At 39.1% G+C, this 16,547-nt stretch overlaps 1 protein-coding gene across 1 annotated transcript; it reads right to left on the reverse strand.

Moving 5' to 3' along the window:
• Positions 1-1,506: 1,506 nt before the first annotated feature.
• LOC139129310 (protein mono-ADP-ribosyltransferase PARP10-like) lies at positions 1,507-6,307 on the reverse strand. The gene is made up of 6 exons (XM_070694947.1): positions 6,212-6,307; positions 5,031-5,205; positions 4,536-4,724; positions 3,103-3,357; positions 2,097-2,333; positions 1,507-1,655 (listed from the first exon to the last, which is right to left on the reverse strand). The coding sequence occupies exons 1-6, from the start codon at positions 6,305-6,307 to the stop codon at positions 1,507-1,509; spliced, it is 1,101 nt and encodes a 366-aa protein (XP_070551048.1).
• Between the last annotated feature and the right edge of the window lie 10,240 nt (positions 6,308-16,547).

The raw sequence follows: 16,547 nt of genomic DNA on the forward strand, positions 1-16,547 counted from the left end.
CATCCAGTAATTTCCCTCGATTTTCAATGATGTTGTTTACTTTCTTCTTGGATGATCTTTCCTCCTGGTAACATAGAAAGACATGTCTACGTAATTCCACGCATTTCGTGATATCTTGTTTCTTTGTCTCTTTCTGCCACCTCCTTTATCGTTTGGTTAGTCTTGATATGCAAGTTTTCCTATGAGTGTGTAAATTGTGTGTAATTTTTCTTTTGTGAATAACTCCCTCCGTTACTACAGTCATTCTTTCATCTCTCTCTCTCTCTCTCTCTCTCTCTCTCTCACTCTCTCTCTCTCTCCCTCTCTCTCTCTCCTCTCTCTCTCTCTCTCTCTCTCTCTCTCTCTCTCTCTCTCTCTCTCTCTCTCTCTCTCTCTCTCTCTCTCTCTCTCTCTCGCGCTCTTTCCATGTCATGATTTTGACATTCGGAGCTGTGTGATAGATTATATGTTATTCCTTAGGTCTTTTGTTGTGTATACCTGCATCGATGATAGCTTTGGCAACCCCACCGCCATGGTCCAGCCTATTATTAGCTGGATTCACGATAGCATCGACCCGCATCTTAGTGATATCTCCTTTCATCACAAGTACCCTTGGCCCAGCATACAGGTGAACATGGCAGACAGTGGTAAGACTGGAGTGCAATCTTTGAGGTGCCTCTATTTCCTCTGTAAGACCAGTGCGACCATCCCTACATATTGAAACGTCTATGATGCATCTGTTCTGTTCCTGCACGAAGCGGATGTGTGCTTGACCCCCTTCTTGCTGGAAAAGTCTTGCAATTCCTGGCTCATTCATATAACGCCTTTCATGGCAGATTGCGTCCAAATACTCCCTGATACTTTTTTCACCGTTGTCAATGTTTTGCTTTGTACCATGTATAATCACCCCAGTAGCACGAGGGTTCTCGTCTTTCTTCTTCTTGATCTCGATACCAGTTTCGGTGAGCTTGCCAAGATCAGCTTTCATATGTTTGAACATAAATTCAACCTTTCCTCCAGCGACATCGATGAATCTGTCAATGGTTGTATTGCAGTCGATGTATCTTTGTATGTCCGCCGTAGCTCCGTCGACGTGATCGATAAATCCGGTGATTGTCACTCTGTCAGACTGGCTCGTAAAATATTCGACCGCAACCTCAAACTTCTCTTCTGCCTTGTTCACAAAAACCTGCCAACCAGGTCCGCGCAGACAAGAATGCGACTCGCTGGGTACATTCAAGACTCTCTGATGGACATTGGCATATAAGATGTCAGCGGCTGCATGGAGATCATTTTGATTTACAGCGGAGATGGTGATATCCCCTCCTTGGGAATCATAAACAGCAAGAACGCCACTGTCTTTCAATACATGGGTAAGCTGACTTCGCGCTTTCTCTGAACTCAGAAATGTGGCAAATGGAGAAGATGGCACTAGTTTGACTTTCACATCAGCAAGGAACTTGTATGCCATGGTTTTGATATGGTCCACGTTTTCCATGTCACCATCTATTCTAACTATTTCATGATCTATAATAATTTGGCACTGGCGTAATCTTTCTCTGCAATGCTCGGAAAGTCTAAGATAGCAAGCTGCCTGACCTGTAAAGGTGTGAGCGGTATTACAGTCGAAGTTTCAGCTTCAACATCAGGGGTATGAGAGTCTGGGATACCTCGTCCTAGGAAGTCATAGAACGATTCCACGTGGACCATTGTGTCACCTAGCTTATGCGTTTTTACTCAAAACGTTCAATGCATCTGCAGAGTCAAAGAACACGAAACAAATACAAGTTAGTTTACATTCTACAAATATGAAACACATAAGTTACAAAATGTCGTCCTACCACGAGCCCTTAATATCATAGGAAAAGGTCATCCTAGTGGTATACTTTCATTTGTATAACAATGACAAGATGAAACACAGAAACAAACAAAAAAAACAATCAATACCGGGTTCTTGTCGAGTGTCCATATTGATTAACTGCACCAACCAACTTCTTTGGACGTCATGGCAAAACAGAGAATGATTGATCGAAATCATTATTTATCTTTGTTGTTAAGTAAACACCAAAATCATTCCATACATATGAACATTAGACAATTCATTGAGACTCACTCACCCATAAAGTTCTTGAAGTACACGAGGGCAGAGGCGTTCTCCTTATTAAGTTCTACACGTTCTACCTCACCTCCTCCACTCCCTTTACTCTCAAAGTAAAACGAAAGTAGTGGCTCAGTCGTCGTCTCCTCTGCAAGGTTGCTCACCATAACACAATTCGAATGACGAACAGTTTCACAGGACAATCTGGCATTTCGGAATGGCTTTTGTTCAATCTTCTGCTTTAGTTTTTCAAAGTCTGGAATTGAAAAAAATGAAGAATGACCTTTTACAGGCTAGTGTTATGAAACTAACAGAACAATAACGCAACTATTCCGAAATAAATAAGGATATTTTATAGTCCTGTGTACAGTACTGAAATGAACCTAAGCAACGTCAAGTGGCAGTGTCCATGACCATGTGCTCCATTTTGATCAGTGGAATTGCTTAAGCAAAAATAATGAACGTATCCGACTAGAAGATTTAGAAATCGAGACATTTGGGCATAATATGAAAGCAAATCAAACCATTAACTTCCACGTTCACATATTTTATTTAATTTAGATTGAAACCAAAGCATAAGTGCAAAAATTATTGTCATTAATTACAAAATGCAAATTATGCGTTTTTGTATGAAATAAAGCTCTGCTGTAACAATATACTAGGACCTATGAGTCTAACTCTGTTTAGTAAACGCTTTTTAAGGAGACTGAAATTTTTTGCAAGCAAATGACATAATATTATGAAAATTTCCATCTCGCATATGCTTTATGTACTTTTGAACAAAACAGAGTATGGCAATCCTTTACAACCTGTGTAACAAATACCACCAAGACCAAAAATTGTAAACTACCCCATTGTGAACTTTTCAAAGAACGTCGTCAAATGATTGCCCAAAATACATTGTATGATGATTTAACATTAACTTGAACAAACCTGCATGTGGCCATCTCTGTATGACATTTTGTGTTTGCCAGCAAACCTTTCAGGAAAAATGCTACTTCGGTCACAAGAACAAGAAAACCTACCATGGATCTTAGTCGGATAAGTCACCATTGCATTTTCGTATCCTTCCGCGTATTTTAACGCCGGGCCTTGTTTGCCTGTGCAATTCTCAAGGTATAACAGCAGCTCGTACTCTGCCTTGTTAGTTCCGGGAGGTAATCCACTAAGAAGAAAACTCGTCTTGTTGATTGGTGCTCTTCGGCATGGTGTTACCTTTCTCACAAATAATATAGCATCGTCTACCTTGTGGACTCGTCCGTCCAAGACCCTATCCGCGTCTGTATTTATGACAGAGGGAATGAAAAATAAACCTAGCATCTTCATTTGGTTTTAAAATACTATCAGCGTTATCAGTTCACAATTTAATTTTTAGTGTTAATTTGTTCTTCTTGCTCTGGTTAAACTGATAACAGAAGCCCTATAACTCGACGTAATTTGGCTAATACTTGTCTATGTTCACATTATATCTGTGTACTTAGAAACTCTTTTATAAAATTGGTGACAGACCCATCGCTAGCAAACACGATCATAAGTCGCTTAACAATCGCTCAATGTAATTGGCTCAAGCATTTCAATATTTTGTTTTATATCTAACCTTAACACCACCCTAACCCCCAGCATGAGGCAAGTGCGATTGCCATCACTGTCAATCCAAGAGCTGCTGCAGTTAGACTTTTTTGCTTAATAGTTCTCTCTGTTGAACCCTAAGGTTGACACCTGCATTCCTTACAACCTTATGCAATGAATGATTGACCGCCACCTTTTCCTGAGTGATGAAAATCTCTCTCTCTCTCTCTCTCTCTCTCTCCTCTCTCTCTCTCTCTCTCTCTCTCTCTCTCCTCTCTCTCTCTCTCTCTCCCTCCCTCCCTCCCTCCCTCCCTCCCTCCCTCCCTCCCTCTCTCTCTCTCTCTCTCTCTCTCTCTCTCTCTCTCTCTCTCTCCTCTCTCTCTCTCTCTCTCTCTCTCTCTCTCTCTCTCTCTCTCTCTCTCTCTCTCTCTCTCTCTCTCTCCCTCCCTCCATCATCATCATCATCATCATCATCATCATCATCATCATCATCATCATCAATTTAATTTCTATTTCCATAGGCATATTGTCTGAGATGAGTTAATCTATTTCAAATTGTTCCTTATATCTTGGAGTAATAATACCCTTCTACTTATGGGGTGATAATAAGTGCGTTCAAAAGACAAACGCACACAAAAGGTCACTTCATTCTACTCCTACAGTGGAATTTATCCTTCCACCAATGGGGTTATTATATAGTCGAGTCTTGAAAAGATATAGAAACGATCATACTACTGTTACTTTTTCCATTTAAGGTGCACCTAACAGTGGTGAAATCCACGAATAGTAAAATGTCCACGATCAAGTCATAATAATACAAGATGAGGACTTAATATTGTGTGCCATACTATGAACTTATCATGGCTAGCCAAGTTTCTTGTATGCTCACCTCGTAAATGTTTAAAGGTTACATGCAAGCGGCCATTCGTCTTTTTAGTTTCCAGTATTTTACCACCACCCGAGACATCCCTGTTGGCAAAGTACAGTTTTAAATGCTCCATACTCGTCTGTGACTTGAAGCCTGTGACTTCTATGGTAGTTTGTTGGGACATCGCCTCGTCATCACTTGTATCGTGTCCTGTTTTCACAAACAAAGAACTCGCCAGGTAAAATATCACACAAATGGTAAACCTGCTTGGAAGGACAAGGTGATATACTTGCTGATTACGGCGTCATTGAAAATTGTCACTTCAGTTTATTATACGAAATGTGTGAGTGGAATGAAGCAACGCAAATATAAAGAGCTCCTTCATGACGTGCTAATTGATGAACACCATTGATTTTCATCTTCGAGCAAGTCTTCTTTCTAAAATATGGTATCGGCCTCGTACCCTATAAACGGTAGCAAAGCATTAGAAAGTTTAAAATATGATCACCAACAAACCTTCTCCGTCGTTATCGTACAAAAGTTCACCTTTTGAAGAAACGACGTCTTCATCCATTTTGGATGGCGTGCGCGACTGTGGGCAAGACTTGTTTCTCGCTAGCGTAGGGTAGTGGCGTCCATCCTGCTTGTCTTCAATTTCGTTCTGCGACTGAAGACTGCTTCCCAAGTGCTCCTGTTGAAGTAGCACACATTAAAGTCGGTTTTGTAAAGGCTTACATCACAGTATGATACTGTTGGAGATCATTCAAATTTGTGATGGCATTTCCCATTTTTTCAGTATAGTGTACAATATATCACCATGGTGCATGGCAAATCAGCATTGATATGATTTTAAACAGATTTTAGTTCTATAACATCTGTGATATACATATAAATTACTTTAGTCTTAAAGGTGAAGTTGCCATTTTATAACGCTTACAATTCAACTAACATAGAACAAGTAACTGAGTTCTGATTATAGATTAAGAAACCATTTGCTGAGTCATTGTGAAGTGAAATTGGTCTGGGAATATCCGGGAAAAAGCTGAGAAAGTATTTTCTTTCTATCTAAGCAATACTGTACCCCCTTTAGGTCCATAATGGACAAAAGCAAACTTTTCACGGCATAAAGTAAGAGGCGAAGCCGAATAAAATATGGAGTGCAAAGTTTGCTTGAGTCCATTATAGGCAGGGAGGGGATCCATTATTGCTATTATTTTACAGTTTTGGCATTACCAGTGAATTTGCAGGTGTAGAAAACTAATAAAAAAGGAAATGTAAACTGAGTTTGAAACAATTGAGCATCGTCCGGCATTAGCGGCCCTGAATCTGTATACTGTATACATTTACTCTGTACTGCACTGGACACGCACGTTCAACACAAAAAATGAGCGGTACCCAGTAGGTTCTTTCATGGCTCGATTTGGAAATACAAAACGATGTATTTTTGAAGGAAATGACAATGAATTGCATCCCTACCGCTATATCGAACTTGAAACATCAACTTGCAATATGATGACATTCAAAAAGCTGAAACGCGCTGAAATGCCAGGCACAAAGAAGACGGGGTGCATTATAATAACGGTAAACTTATCATGTACAAGTAGTCATGAGGTAACCTCTTTCAGCAGGTAACTTCTCAGCTGACAATACTAGATCTACTTCTCAGGGCAAACTACATTGTTGTGTGGTGGTCTCACAAATGGAACAATTTTATTATGGAACTCTCTCCACTGAGCTAGACTCAATCCACAAGGTGGCAACAAAGATGGCTTGACTTGTGGTGATGGAGACATTTTAAAATTTCTCTAAACACGATCTGCAGTGCTCATCATCTGTGACCAGTTTTCTCACATACGCAACACTAGATTATCCTTGGTAAATCGAAAATAAATTAAGTCTATAGGGTTTCAAACACTGTGGGGAAAAAACTTATCCATAGATACCACGTGAATTTACATGATTATGGACTTATAAATAGAACTCTGGCTTGCATAATATATTACTTACTCTACCCTTGAACTTCTTGATAAAATATCTACCAGCTGCACAACTGTGTAATTATAACTTCTAGGATAAAAACGGCGTATTTCACCGAAACAATAATCACAGATACACTTTTGGTATTGATAAGATTTTTGGTCGAGTCACTTAAAAAAGGAAAACAGTCGCCTTTTTCGTTACTGTCAGAAGTACCAACACAGGAACATTACAATATAATCAATGTATCAGTGAAAATAACGAGTCATTGTTGTTGACCAATTAGGTGTCAATATTTTGTGCGACTAGGTGCTAAGAAATGACAATGAATCTAATCATGTAAGTTAGCCCTATATATCATGTATAAGCTTAAGGCCCTTGTTTTATTTTGCCCAGCACAATTATCTGCATGGCGATGGCAACCATCCTTTCTCAAACCATGCTCTTCAAAATAATTATGAAGCATGCTTGCAACATTATTTGCAGCACCATGAGCATGTCACGTCTCGTTATCGACACCAATGGTCTATGACTCATTAAACAAATACTCCATTTGTCATGGGAGACCATCATTACATATACCAAAGCAATTTAAACGGAGTAAATTAAGAACATAAAGTTGACTGACAAGACGAGATTGATGTGGTAAGAAAAAAAAAACTGAGCAAAATCAAAATTATATTATATCATGCTACCATGCGCCATTCTGATTGGATGAGAGCTGCACTCCACCGATGCTAAAATACTGTTTTAGCACTGATAGCAGTGCTAAAACGAGCCCCTAAACCAGCATTTTCGAAAATTGTCCGGTCGGTGTATTTGAACGTAAATCATAGACCCTCGAGAAAGACCGAAACAGTCCACTTTGTTTCAAAGACCGAAGACCGAATTTTGATACAAAGATAAAGTATGGGTCTGTAACTCACCTCTTGGTGTAAATAAGTTGGGATCGATGATGAAAGACATCTCTGAAGCAGCACGTTTGGGGTGTGATGCACACAAATATTAGGGCGACAGTGCACCGTGCACTTTGCTTGATATTTCGGGAATCGAGACGCAATGTATCGTACCGCTCTTTAAAATGAAGATAGTATTCGTTCATACACAAATAAATTGACACTTCCACACAGTAACAGTGTGTCAGATATTCTTTACCAAAGTTTGGGCTATAACAGATCGGGATGTCCTAACGATGTAGACCAAGAAGTTCAAAATAACAATGGGATGACTCCTGGCGATTGCGACGATATTTGACATCAAATGCAACGGCAGTGTCAGCGTCCAGCTCTCCCTGCATCGGGCAACACACTCAGAATCTGCACAACTGTTCATCACAGTTTCAGTCATCGCACGTCTGGATTATTTTAAAACTGCTTGTTTTCTGGTACAATTAACGTCCAAATTATCCATCAAAAATAGATCCTGTAACTTCACTGTGCCACCACTGAATGTTGCGACGGTGGTACAGAATGAGACAAATCTATTTTCAGTATGCCAAAAATGCCAGGACTATTGTTCTTAATGTAAATTTACGAAAAAAATTGTTACTTTTTTCTTTTGATTTGAACTCTTGACCCATTTTCTGTGTGAGTGCAGCAGGTATTTTTGCAAGTATCGTTCGTGTTGCATGCGAATAAAATGCAATGTCGATATGGACGTAATGCGTATTTATCGTAGGATATTGTTTGCCTGTACGGAATCCCAACTTATAAAAATGCTCGGTCTCGGGCGCAGAATTTCCGACGTTCGATCTCTCAGACGTCCGTTTTCTGCATTTGGCGCTTAGAGTTATGAAAATACCCAAGTAAGACAACAAGTACACGGTACAATTCGCTCCATATAGCACTCGCCTATCGGCTCGTGCTATATGTCGCGCATTGTACCAAAATCTCGTGTATACCCTCCTGCGGCGGGGGTTATTGCTTAAATATAATGTACAGGATGTAAATCATTTGAATAAGGACAATAAGGTGGTAACAGCACAGTGCCGCTAACGTCCGCATCGAAGCATTTCTCATGAGAGCCTCAACTGATGATCTGTCCAGGTCTTCACCTTCCTTGTCATGGTGCTCTTCATCTCCAGTAGCATTTGGCTGTACCCTGAGAGTAGTGTCTTGCAAGTTCCGACTGCGCTATCCCAGTTTATGGCTCGTTATCATAACTGTTGTAATCAAGTGATCGTCCGGGACACTGGTGATGACGATCTGACGAATTCTCACAGATGTCAGCGAGGGAAACTTGAGAATTCAATCGTCAATCCGGCGGACTAAAAGTTTCAGCGAGCTCATCTTGCCTTTCTTACAGCAAGGTACGCAAATAGAAATGATTTAGACATCGACCAGTACGCGGAAGGCCACAATAACACCATTCACACAGACAAAGGTGTGTATGAATTACCTGGATACCAATGTTAACAAACAAAACACAACATATGATATGACCTTACTAAGGTCAAGTATTGAAATATTGTAGAAGTGGCGTGACTGATTCATATTTGGATGGACGACTATTTGATTTGGCTTTCCATCATTCATCTTACTGGGTTTCAACTTTAACCTAATGCCTTTTTGCACAGCGGACTTTGCAAGTGTACCCTTTTTGTCACATTTTGTTCGCTGCAGTGAATTTCCACATCAATTTTTCAGGTCAAGATTGGACAAATTGTTAACGCTCTTCAGACTACGCTATGCACCAGTCCCGTCTTTGACTCCCCCTTTTGCCTACTTGTCAATCGTGACAGCACGTTAGAACAACATTGTATATAATTTCAACTCACCCGCTCAGTTGCTTTTCTGTACGACTGTTCTGCAAAAGTTGAATTCGTCGGGACGATGTCAGAGTCCTGAGGTGAATTTCCACATCAATTTTTCAGGTCAAGATTGGACAAATTGTTAACGCTCTTCAGACTACGCTATGCACCAGTCCCGTCTTTGACTCCCCCTTTTGCCTACTTGTCAATCGTGACAGCACGTTAGAACAACATTGTATATAATTTCAACTCACCCGCTCAGTTGCTTTTCTGTACGACTGTTCTGCAAAAGTTGAATTCGTCGGGACGATGTCAGAGTCCTGAGGGAAAGTTTCCAGCATTAACCTCACTTTCTTGCCTTTGATTAATATATCGTAGTCACTGCCGTCCGATGGCAACTTTGATTGAACAGCCTCTGTTCGAAATTAAAATATTGTCTATGAATGTTTTTTATTAGGTTTCGAAAGGTATGACAATACATGAACTGGAGTTGTAAGCATTGTCCTCCCTGTAAAATTAAAACAGCAGCTTCAATATGTATGTATATTGCTACGTATGTATGTAGTTACGTATGTATGTATGTATGTATGTATGTATGTATGTATGTATGTATGTATGTATGTATGTATGTATGTATGTATGTATGTATGTATGTATGTATGTATGTATGTATGTATGTATGTATGTATGTATGTATGTATGTATGTATGTATGTACGTACGTACACAGATAGGAAACTGTTCACAATTTATCACCAAGTTTCAAAGAGGTGTATATATGTATATGTATATGTATATATATATGTATGTATGTACGTACGTACACAGATAGGAAACTGTTCACAATTTATCACCAAGTTTCAAAGAGGTGTATATATGTATATGTGCTCGTATCAATACCTGATCATGTATGTGCCTGTACTTGATTAGGCTGTAGTTTTTGAAAGTGCAAGTTTGAACAAGAAACATATATATATATATATATATATATATATATATATATATATATATATATATATATATATATATATATATATATATATATGTATGTATATATATACGTTGTTGGAAGTGATTATTTGTAAGTTTTAAGTATTTTTCGAAAAGTCAAATGTCAAATGAGATATTATATGTCAATTAAGGTACATATTATTGATATGTTGTCGCACGAGGGGCAGAGTCAAGGTTTTTTGTCCTTAAAAATCTAGGGTCAAACCCTTTTACACCCCATCCCAGTATTTTTTGTCAAGTCCTTTATTGTGATTCTTACTTTCAGACTTTTTTGTACTCTCCACAGAATGTTGAAATAAAAACTTTAAGCTTCTCAACTCAGCTCCACATTGCATTTATACTTTATACAAATAAATATATGTCTGTAGTACAGTCAAAATGTTACCAATGGCAGCGCATTTTACAATGATATAAACTGTGTTGACGAGGCAAATAGTGTGCTTTCGAACACGCCTTCGTTAGTTAAACAAGAACTTACGCTTTACACAATATAAACATATATAATAAAACGAGCGATCAAAATTTACAACTTGAGTCTGGCCCTTGACAACGTAAAGCATATAAAATAAATCTTGCCGAATATCTTTAATACGTGACAAAAAGTTCTCTAGCTATGTTTTTGTAAATATTTGGAAAATCCTCCTGACTGCGAATTAAGTTGCAAAGTTTACCTTGATGAAAATAAATGCTTCTACGGCAAAAGTTCTGCTCAGCCGCTGCACATGGGTAATTTGAAACATTGAATATGGTGTTTTATTCGGAACATCAACAGAGCGGTCAGTCTTTTGCGATCGAAATGAATACGATAACATACCAAAACGTATCCAGCATTTGTAGTATTACCGAGCTAATCATAACAGAAAAACACTGTCTCAATTCGGAGAAATTTTGACGTTTAAGGCAGTAAGCGCCTCGAAAGTGAAACAATTTAACCTTTTAGCAATGAATCTTTCAAATGTTCATTTGAACAACCAAGAATAAAAATCGGGATCACCATGCAAATTTTGGTACTAGAGAAACTAATAACCTGTTTACCGATATGTAGAATTCGAAATGGCCGGCATCAATTCTCTTTGGAGAAAAATAAAGTTCGAATTTCAAAAATATAAGCAAGTGAAATATTTTCTTACACAAGGACCTTTAAAACGACCTCCAACAAGTGGTATATCAGAAAAGAATTGTAAAAGTTTGACAGTCCGAATATCTGTCCCTGAGGCGCGTTCTACCTTAGGGTAGTAAGCGCCCCAAAAGTGAAAGACTTAACTGATGCTCAACCTTTCCTGAATGAAACTTTCAACGGTTGTCTAACCAAATCAACGATAAAAATTAGAGGTTAAGTTGTTCAAAGTTTGAAACAAGCGAAACAAAACCCGACATTTTGCGATATTTGGCATTTAAATGGCGGCCAACACCATGTTCTTAACATTTTGGATTTTCGAAAAAAAGAAGGCGGTAAAAGTTTATATTTCTCCAAGAGCTTTAAAATGAGCCCCCACAAGCGGTAGATCAGAAAAGAATTGTAGATATTTGGCTATCTGTCCACCTTAAGGGCATTTCTGCTTACCTTTCGAGCCATCGAATTCAACAATGAATATCCGTTGTTCAGTCTTATCGTCAGAAGGCAAGACGTGAGGTTTCACTGATTCGACCTCCACTTCAGACTTCATCAGTAGATTTTGGAAGAAGAGTTCGATCTTCGTCTTCGCTGTCTCATAATCGATACAGCCAGGTATACCGTGGACAAGATAAGACGTTTTTGGTGTGGCCATGTCTGAAGAGATTTTAGGTTTACAACTTTTCTCTCTCTCTGCAAAGTTCGTAAACTGTTGGCAACGAATCTGCACTAAGACACTGTCTACGCCAGTCTATGGGCGTCTCTGAATCTCACATACATCACGTGATCGTTAGCTGCAGCCCTATAGGGGAGGGAGATATACTGGTCATCCAAAAATTAGGTCGATAGGAGCATTTATTTCAAATATCGCACGTATATGAGATTATCATGTTTGTATGCTATTCACATGTTAATTGTTCCATCAAATGCCAGGCTCGGCAGGACACGACGTGGCCACATTTCATCTTCAAGTTTGACTTATGTGTAAAAAGGCGCAACCTGTTTTGATAATGTCAACTTTTTAATGCATGGTTACTAATTTGAGTTAGAAACAATATTGGACTTGGTTGGATCAAATGATCATGAATTTTACATGTAATTATATAACGTCATGCTCTCTGGTATTGAGTTTCCGGAGAGAATTTTTTATTTTCAATCTTATAATCTTATAATCTTATATAATCTTAATCTTATAATTTTCAATCTTATTTCAATTTTATAAAAGAAGGAAGGAAAGGCAAGGCCAAATCTAAGTGGCACCTAGTACGGGTACTTACTTTGGCATCACTATAACACTTGACGAAATGTCGTACTACATTGAAACCGTTTGCCATTGCTCAAAACAAATTCAGTGGAGGGGCCAGATCTACTGCCTCTGCTCAAAGTAACATGTCCTTTAAATTTGCAGCTGTTAAGACGTTGTCACGAGATGCATTGTTATAGAATTGAAGCGAAACTGAGTTCCGGCCGTGAGTCAATTCACTGCTTCTGTAATTTTGTAGTAATACGAACCCATTCGATGATTCATATTCTCAAAATGGTTTATCTACATAGAAAACTTATACCAACACAGTCATCGAAGGACAGAAAGAGATTAACGACTGCGCTACAGAAATGTCAACGCTGAGTCATCCATTGTCACGATATAGCGTGCTTCCGTATGCAAATTGTGCTGATAATATTAGGATTACCTGTCAAATTTCTGACTTTTGATTGACGTGACGACCTTTAGCTAACGTAGAATATTGCCAGGTCATCTTGTCTACAAGAACAGTTTCCACAAGACATGTTGATGATTCAACTCTCATAGAACCGGGCGCAATGAATCTCCATTGGTCCCGAATGTAAAGTCTCAGGCGATAAATTTAAATCTTTTGAGTTCCCCTTTTAAAGCGCAGTGGTCGTCGCGCTGCGCGTGCGCGATTTTTTTGTTGATAAACATAAATGTTAGTAAACTGAAGTCTTCTCAACTTCAATCGGAGTGAGATGGGAGCGGTCCCTCACTTTGTTAACGCCGTTGTAAGACTCAATATCATGCATTAGTAAAATATTAAGATCGGAAACGAACTTCAGTGGTGTATTTCTATCTATAAACTCATGTAAGGCTACGAACATTGAGACACTCTGCACATTATGTCGCTGAGTTTACTGCATACAGTCACAGTGAACAAATGGGTTTGATCGCGCGCGGTCACGCTGGTTGTACACAATGCTATGTACAGCACAGTAAAAATACATCACTATAATGATCAACATTGTATAAATATATATATATAAAATGTATATATATATATATATATATATATATATATATATATATATATATATATATATATATATATATATATATATATATATATATACCACAAAAATTACACTGAAGACCATGATCGGCAAGCCAGAGCAGGACACGGGAGATGCTGTTGCTTCGATAAGGGAGAAGGTCACCGCGTTGACGTACACGGATATATGAGAGAATCCGGTCCCACAACCAGCTAACGTACCGGCCCCGCGACGACTTTGCCCACGACCCACTATCGATCACCATTTCTTACTTCTTGCCCACGACCCACTATCGATCACCATTTCTTACTTCTTCTAGTAATACGTGGCAAGAAATAGTCAAATGACAGGACACAATAGACAAAACGAGCGGGTTTTCGCGGCATTTGGCAGGATAATTGCACGGCTACACATAAGGACGTATTGAGAGATCCTGTGCACGGTCATGGCAGAGATCCAACGGCTAGCTTGTGTAGGCCTACCGGTGATACGCAAACTTCGTTGTTGTATCTCCTGATTGCCGGGTAGGTATGAATCCTCTTTCAAATGAGATAACCCCTACATAACAAGAAGACCTATGAAAGGTCCTTCGCTTGACTTGATACCTGTACTCGGAATTCTCGTTTGCACCCCCAACGGGGTAAACTTCGTAGTGGAGTTGGATTCTCCACAGCCGAGTGTAGCGCGCCATATACCCGGTTCTCGTGACACCGACGTTCATGCAGACCACGGAACAGATGTCTCTTGCTGCTGCGAGCATTGCATTGCATTGCTCTGCGAGCTGTAGATTTCTGTAGCTTGCATTTTTGTTAAATGTACTCCTGTTGGGCTTCTTGAAATGAAAGTTCTCGTCCTTGCTAGTGATGTCGTAGACCAGAGCCCGGTCATTGATAGTCTGTTGGCATATACACGCGTACGGGTTTAGCTCCATGGCTCGAGCAAGCCCCATTCAACTGATTCAAGAAAATCATGATCAAATGTGATCTCTCAATCCAGCGTGTAATTACTGTTCAACATTCAGCAGATATTTAACTTAGATTAATTGACCTTTTATTGCGTGTTAGATTTGGTTAGTTGGTATGCTTGTGACAGATCAGCAACCATATCAGCGGCAATATCGCAAACATAATAATCAACCCGTGACCTCATGCGGCATTCTCTGATATGTTGTCAACAAGGGGGAGACCCCCTCAGGAGCATGCGCAGTGCGACGACCACTGCGCTTTAATATACAACATACAAAATGACATACTCCAACATTAATTATGCTCAAGTTTTAGTCCAAGATTTCCGGTTGAATTTTGTGCATTGACAAACCTTGATAATATCCTTCAAATCCGTGTCTGGTATTTCCGATCCTTTATATGCCTTTGGTTTATTGTGTGTGTGTTTCTTTGTTATGCACTATTGGAGGTGTTAGACTAAGGTGCTTTCCAAGGAAAAAATCTGAAAGTGTCCGTACGGTACGTCACTACCTTAAATAATATTACATTATTATCACTTCGTATTTTCCTATTGCTCGCAACTGGCCGAGTTCTCCCACTGGCCAAGCTCGATTTCATCACTAACACCCACGCTTCTGTTCGCGCTTTTACACTTAAGATGCCATCAATTCAAGCCCAAGAATTAATGATGTGACATCCACTAAGAACAACCCAGGTTTGTATACTGTGGTACTATATTGCTACTAAACGCTATGTTCTTCATTGAATACTTCTTATCATACGAATCTTGTATTTGTGAAGTGCTAACATTTTTGACATGAATTGACCAAACTATGATATGAGGGGCAAGTAGAGAAAACGTGATTCGAACTTCGCTGTCGATCCATAGTCGCATTTCAATGTTGGACTGTTGTAATTACACTTATAGTACTTTATTTCTAAGGTGTGTACATAACCCTGATTTCAATGTGTTCCATTGACCGCACTACTTCGATTCTCTTGTACATAGTACTTCAAGTGCATCAAAAATACTCTGACAACAAGCCCGGTCCGACAACGTAACTGTACCAAAAATCCTATTAATTTCCATGGGACACCTGTAATCGGTACCATTTAACGGCAAAGTGATAGTTCACCCTCGCTGTTCTTCCAGTCTTCATGGTTTCAAAGGCGATTGCATTAAATTTGATGAAACTGTAAATATATTGCTCATCACAATTTAATTAGACGTATTGTACAGTTTCATGCCCATTAACAATTAGTATAGTTACTAAACAGTGTATAATTTGCTTTTCTTTGTCATTATAATGTCCGTTTCAAATTCGACTGGGTCGCTACTGGTAAATATATAGCAAATAATCGTCACATTCAAATACATTTCACAGTTTCATGTCACTAATCACTTAATGCAAATTAATAAAATTGCAAATTTTAAGGAAATACCGTCGGAGAAAACGGTGTAAACTGCAATATATACTGAAACACGGGAGCAGTTTCCGTTCGTATCGTGTTAGATTAATTCATAAAATAGCACCTTTGACTGTGAAAGGATTCCCGCAAAGAAATCAATTGTCACTCGCGCCCCTATGCTGGTTAATCACTTAATCAGTCATGCCAATGGCCTCGCTTCGTTCACATACTTCCATTTATTGCACAAGGCATAGGCTCCCTGATACTGGACTGTCTGTTCTCCTACTGAGTGAGTTAGGCTAGGACACAGGTCATATGACTTTTGTCGATTGAGATCCGTGAAGTTTGGACTTGTTGGCAATGATTGTAAAACTGCAGCCATATCATTAACCATCATTAGAAATACGTGTGAAGTGACCGTGTTCGAATACTCTGATTAGTTTGGATTGGATGAAGGGCAGAGGGTTAAGTCTTCCATTAAAGTTGCTTATTTGATTTTAGCTAATTAGCCTGATATGGTAGCTTCCGAATAGGTCAAAAGGTAAG

The sequence above is a fragment of the Ptychodera flava genome, chromosome 3, assembly GCF_041260155.1.
Source record: "Ptychodera flava strain L36383 chromosome 3, AS_Pfla_20210202, whole genome shotgun sequence".
NCBI classification, from domain to species: domain Eukaryota; kingdom Metazoa; phylum Hemichordata; class Enteropneusta; family Ptychoderidae; genus Ptychodera; species Ptychodera flava.

Bases quoted from the DNA above. Each gene is read 5' to 3' on its own strand.
- LOC139129310 (XM_070694947.1), bottom strand. From the start codon at position 6,307: ATGTCTCCATCACCACAAGTCAAGCCATCTTTGTTGCCACCTTGTGGA. The intron at 3,358-4,535 runs GTGAGCATACAA...TCATAAATACAG, and splicing joins AACCTTTAAACATTTACGAG to ACGCGGATAGGGTCTTGGAC. The intron at 2,334-3,102 runs GTAGGTTTTCTT...TTTCAATTCCAG, and splicing joins TTATCCGACTAAGATCCATG to ACTTTGAAAAACTAAAGCAG.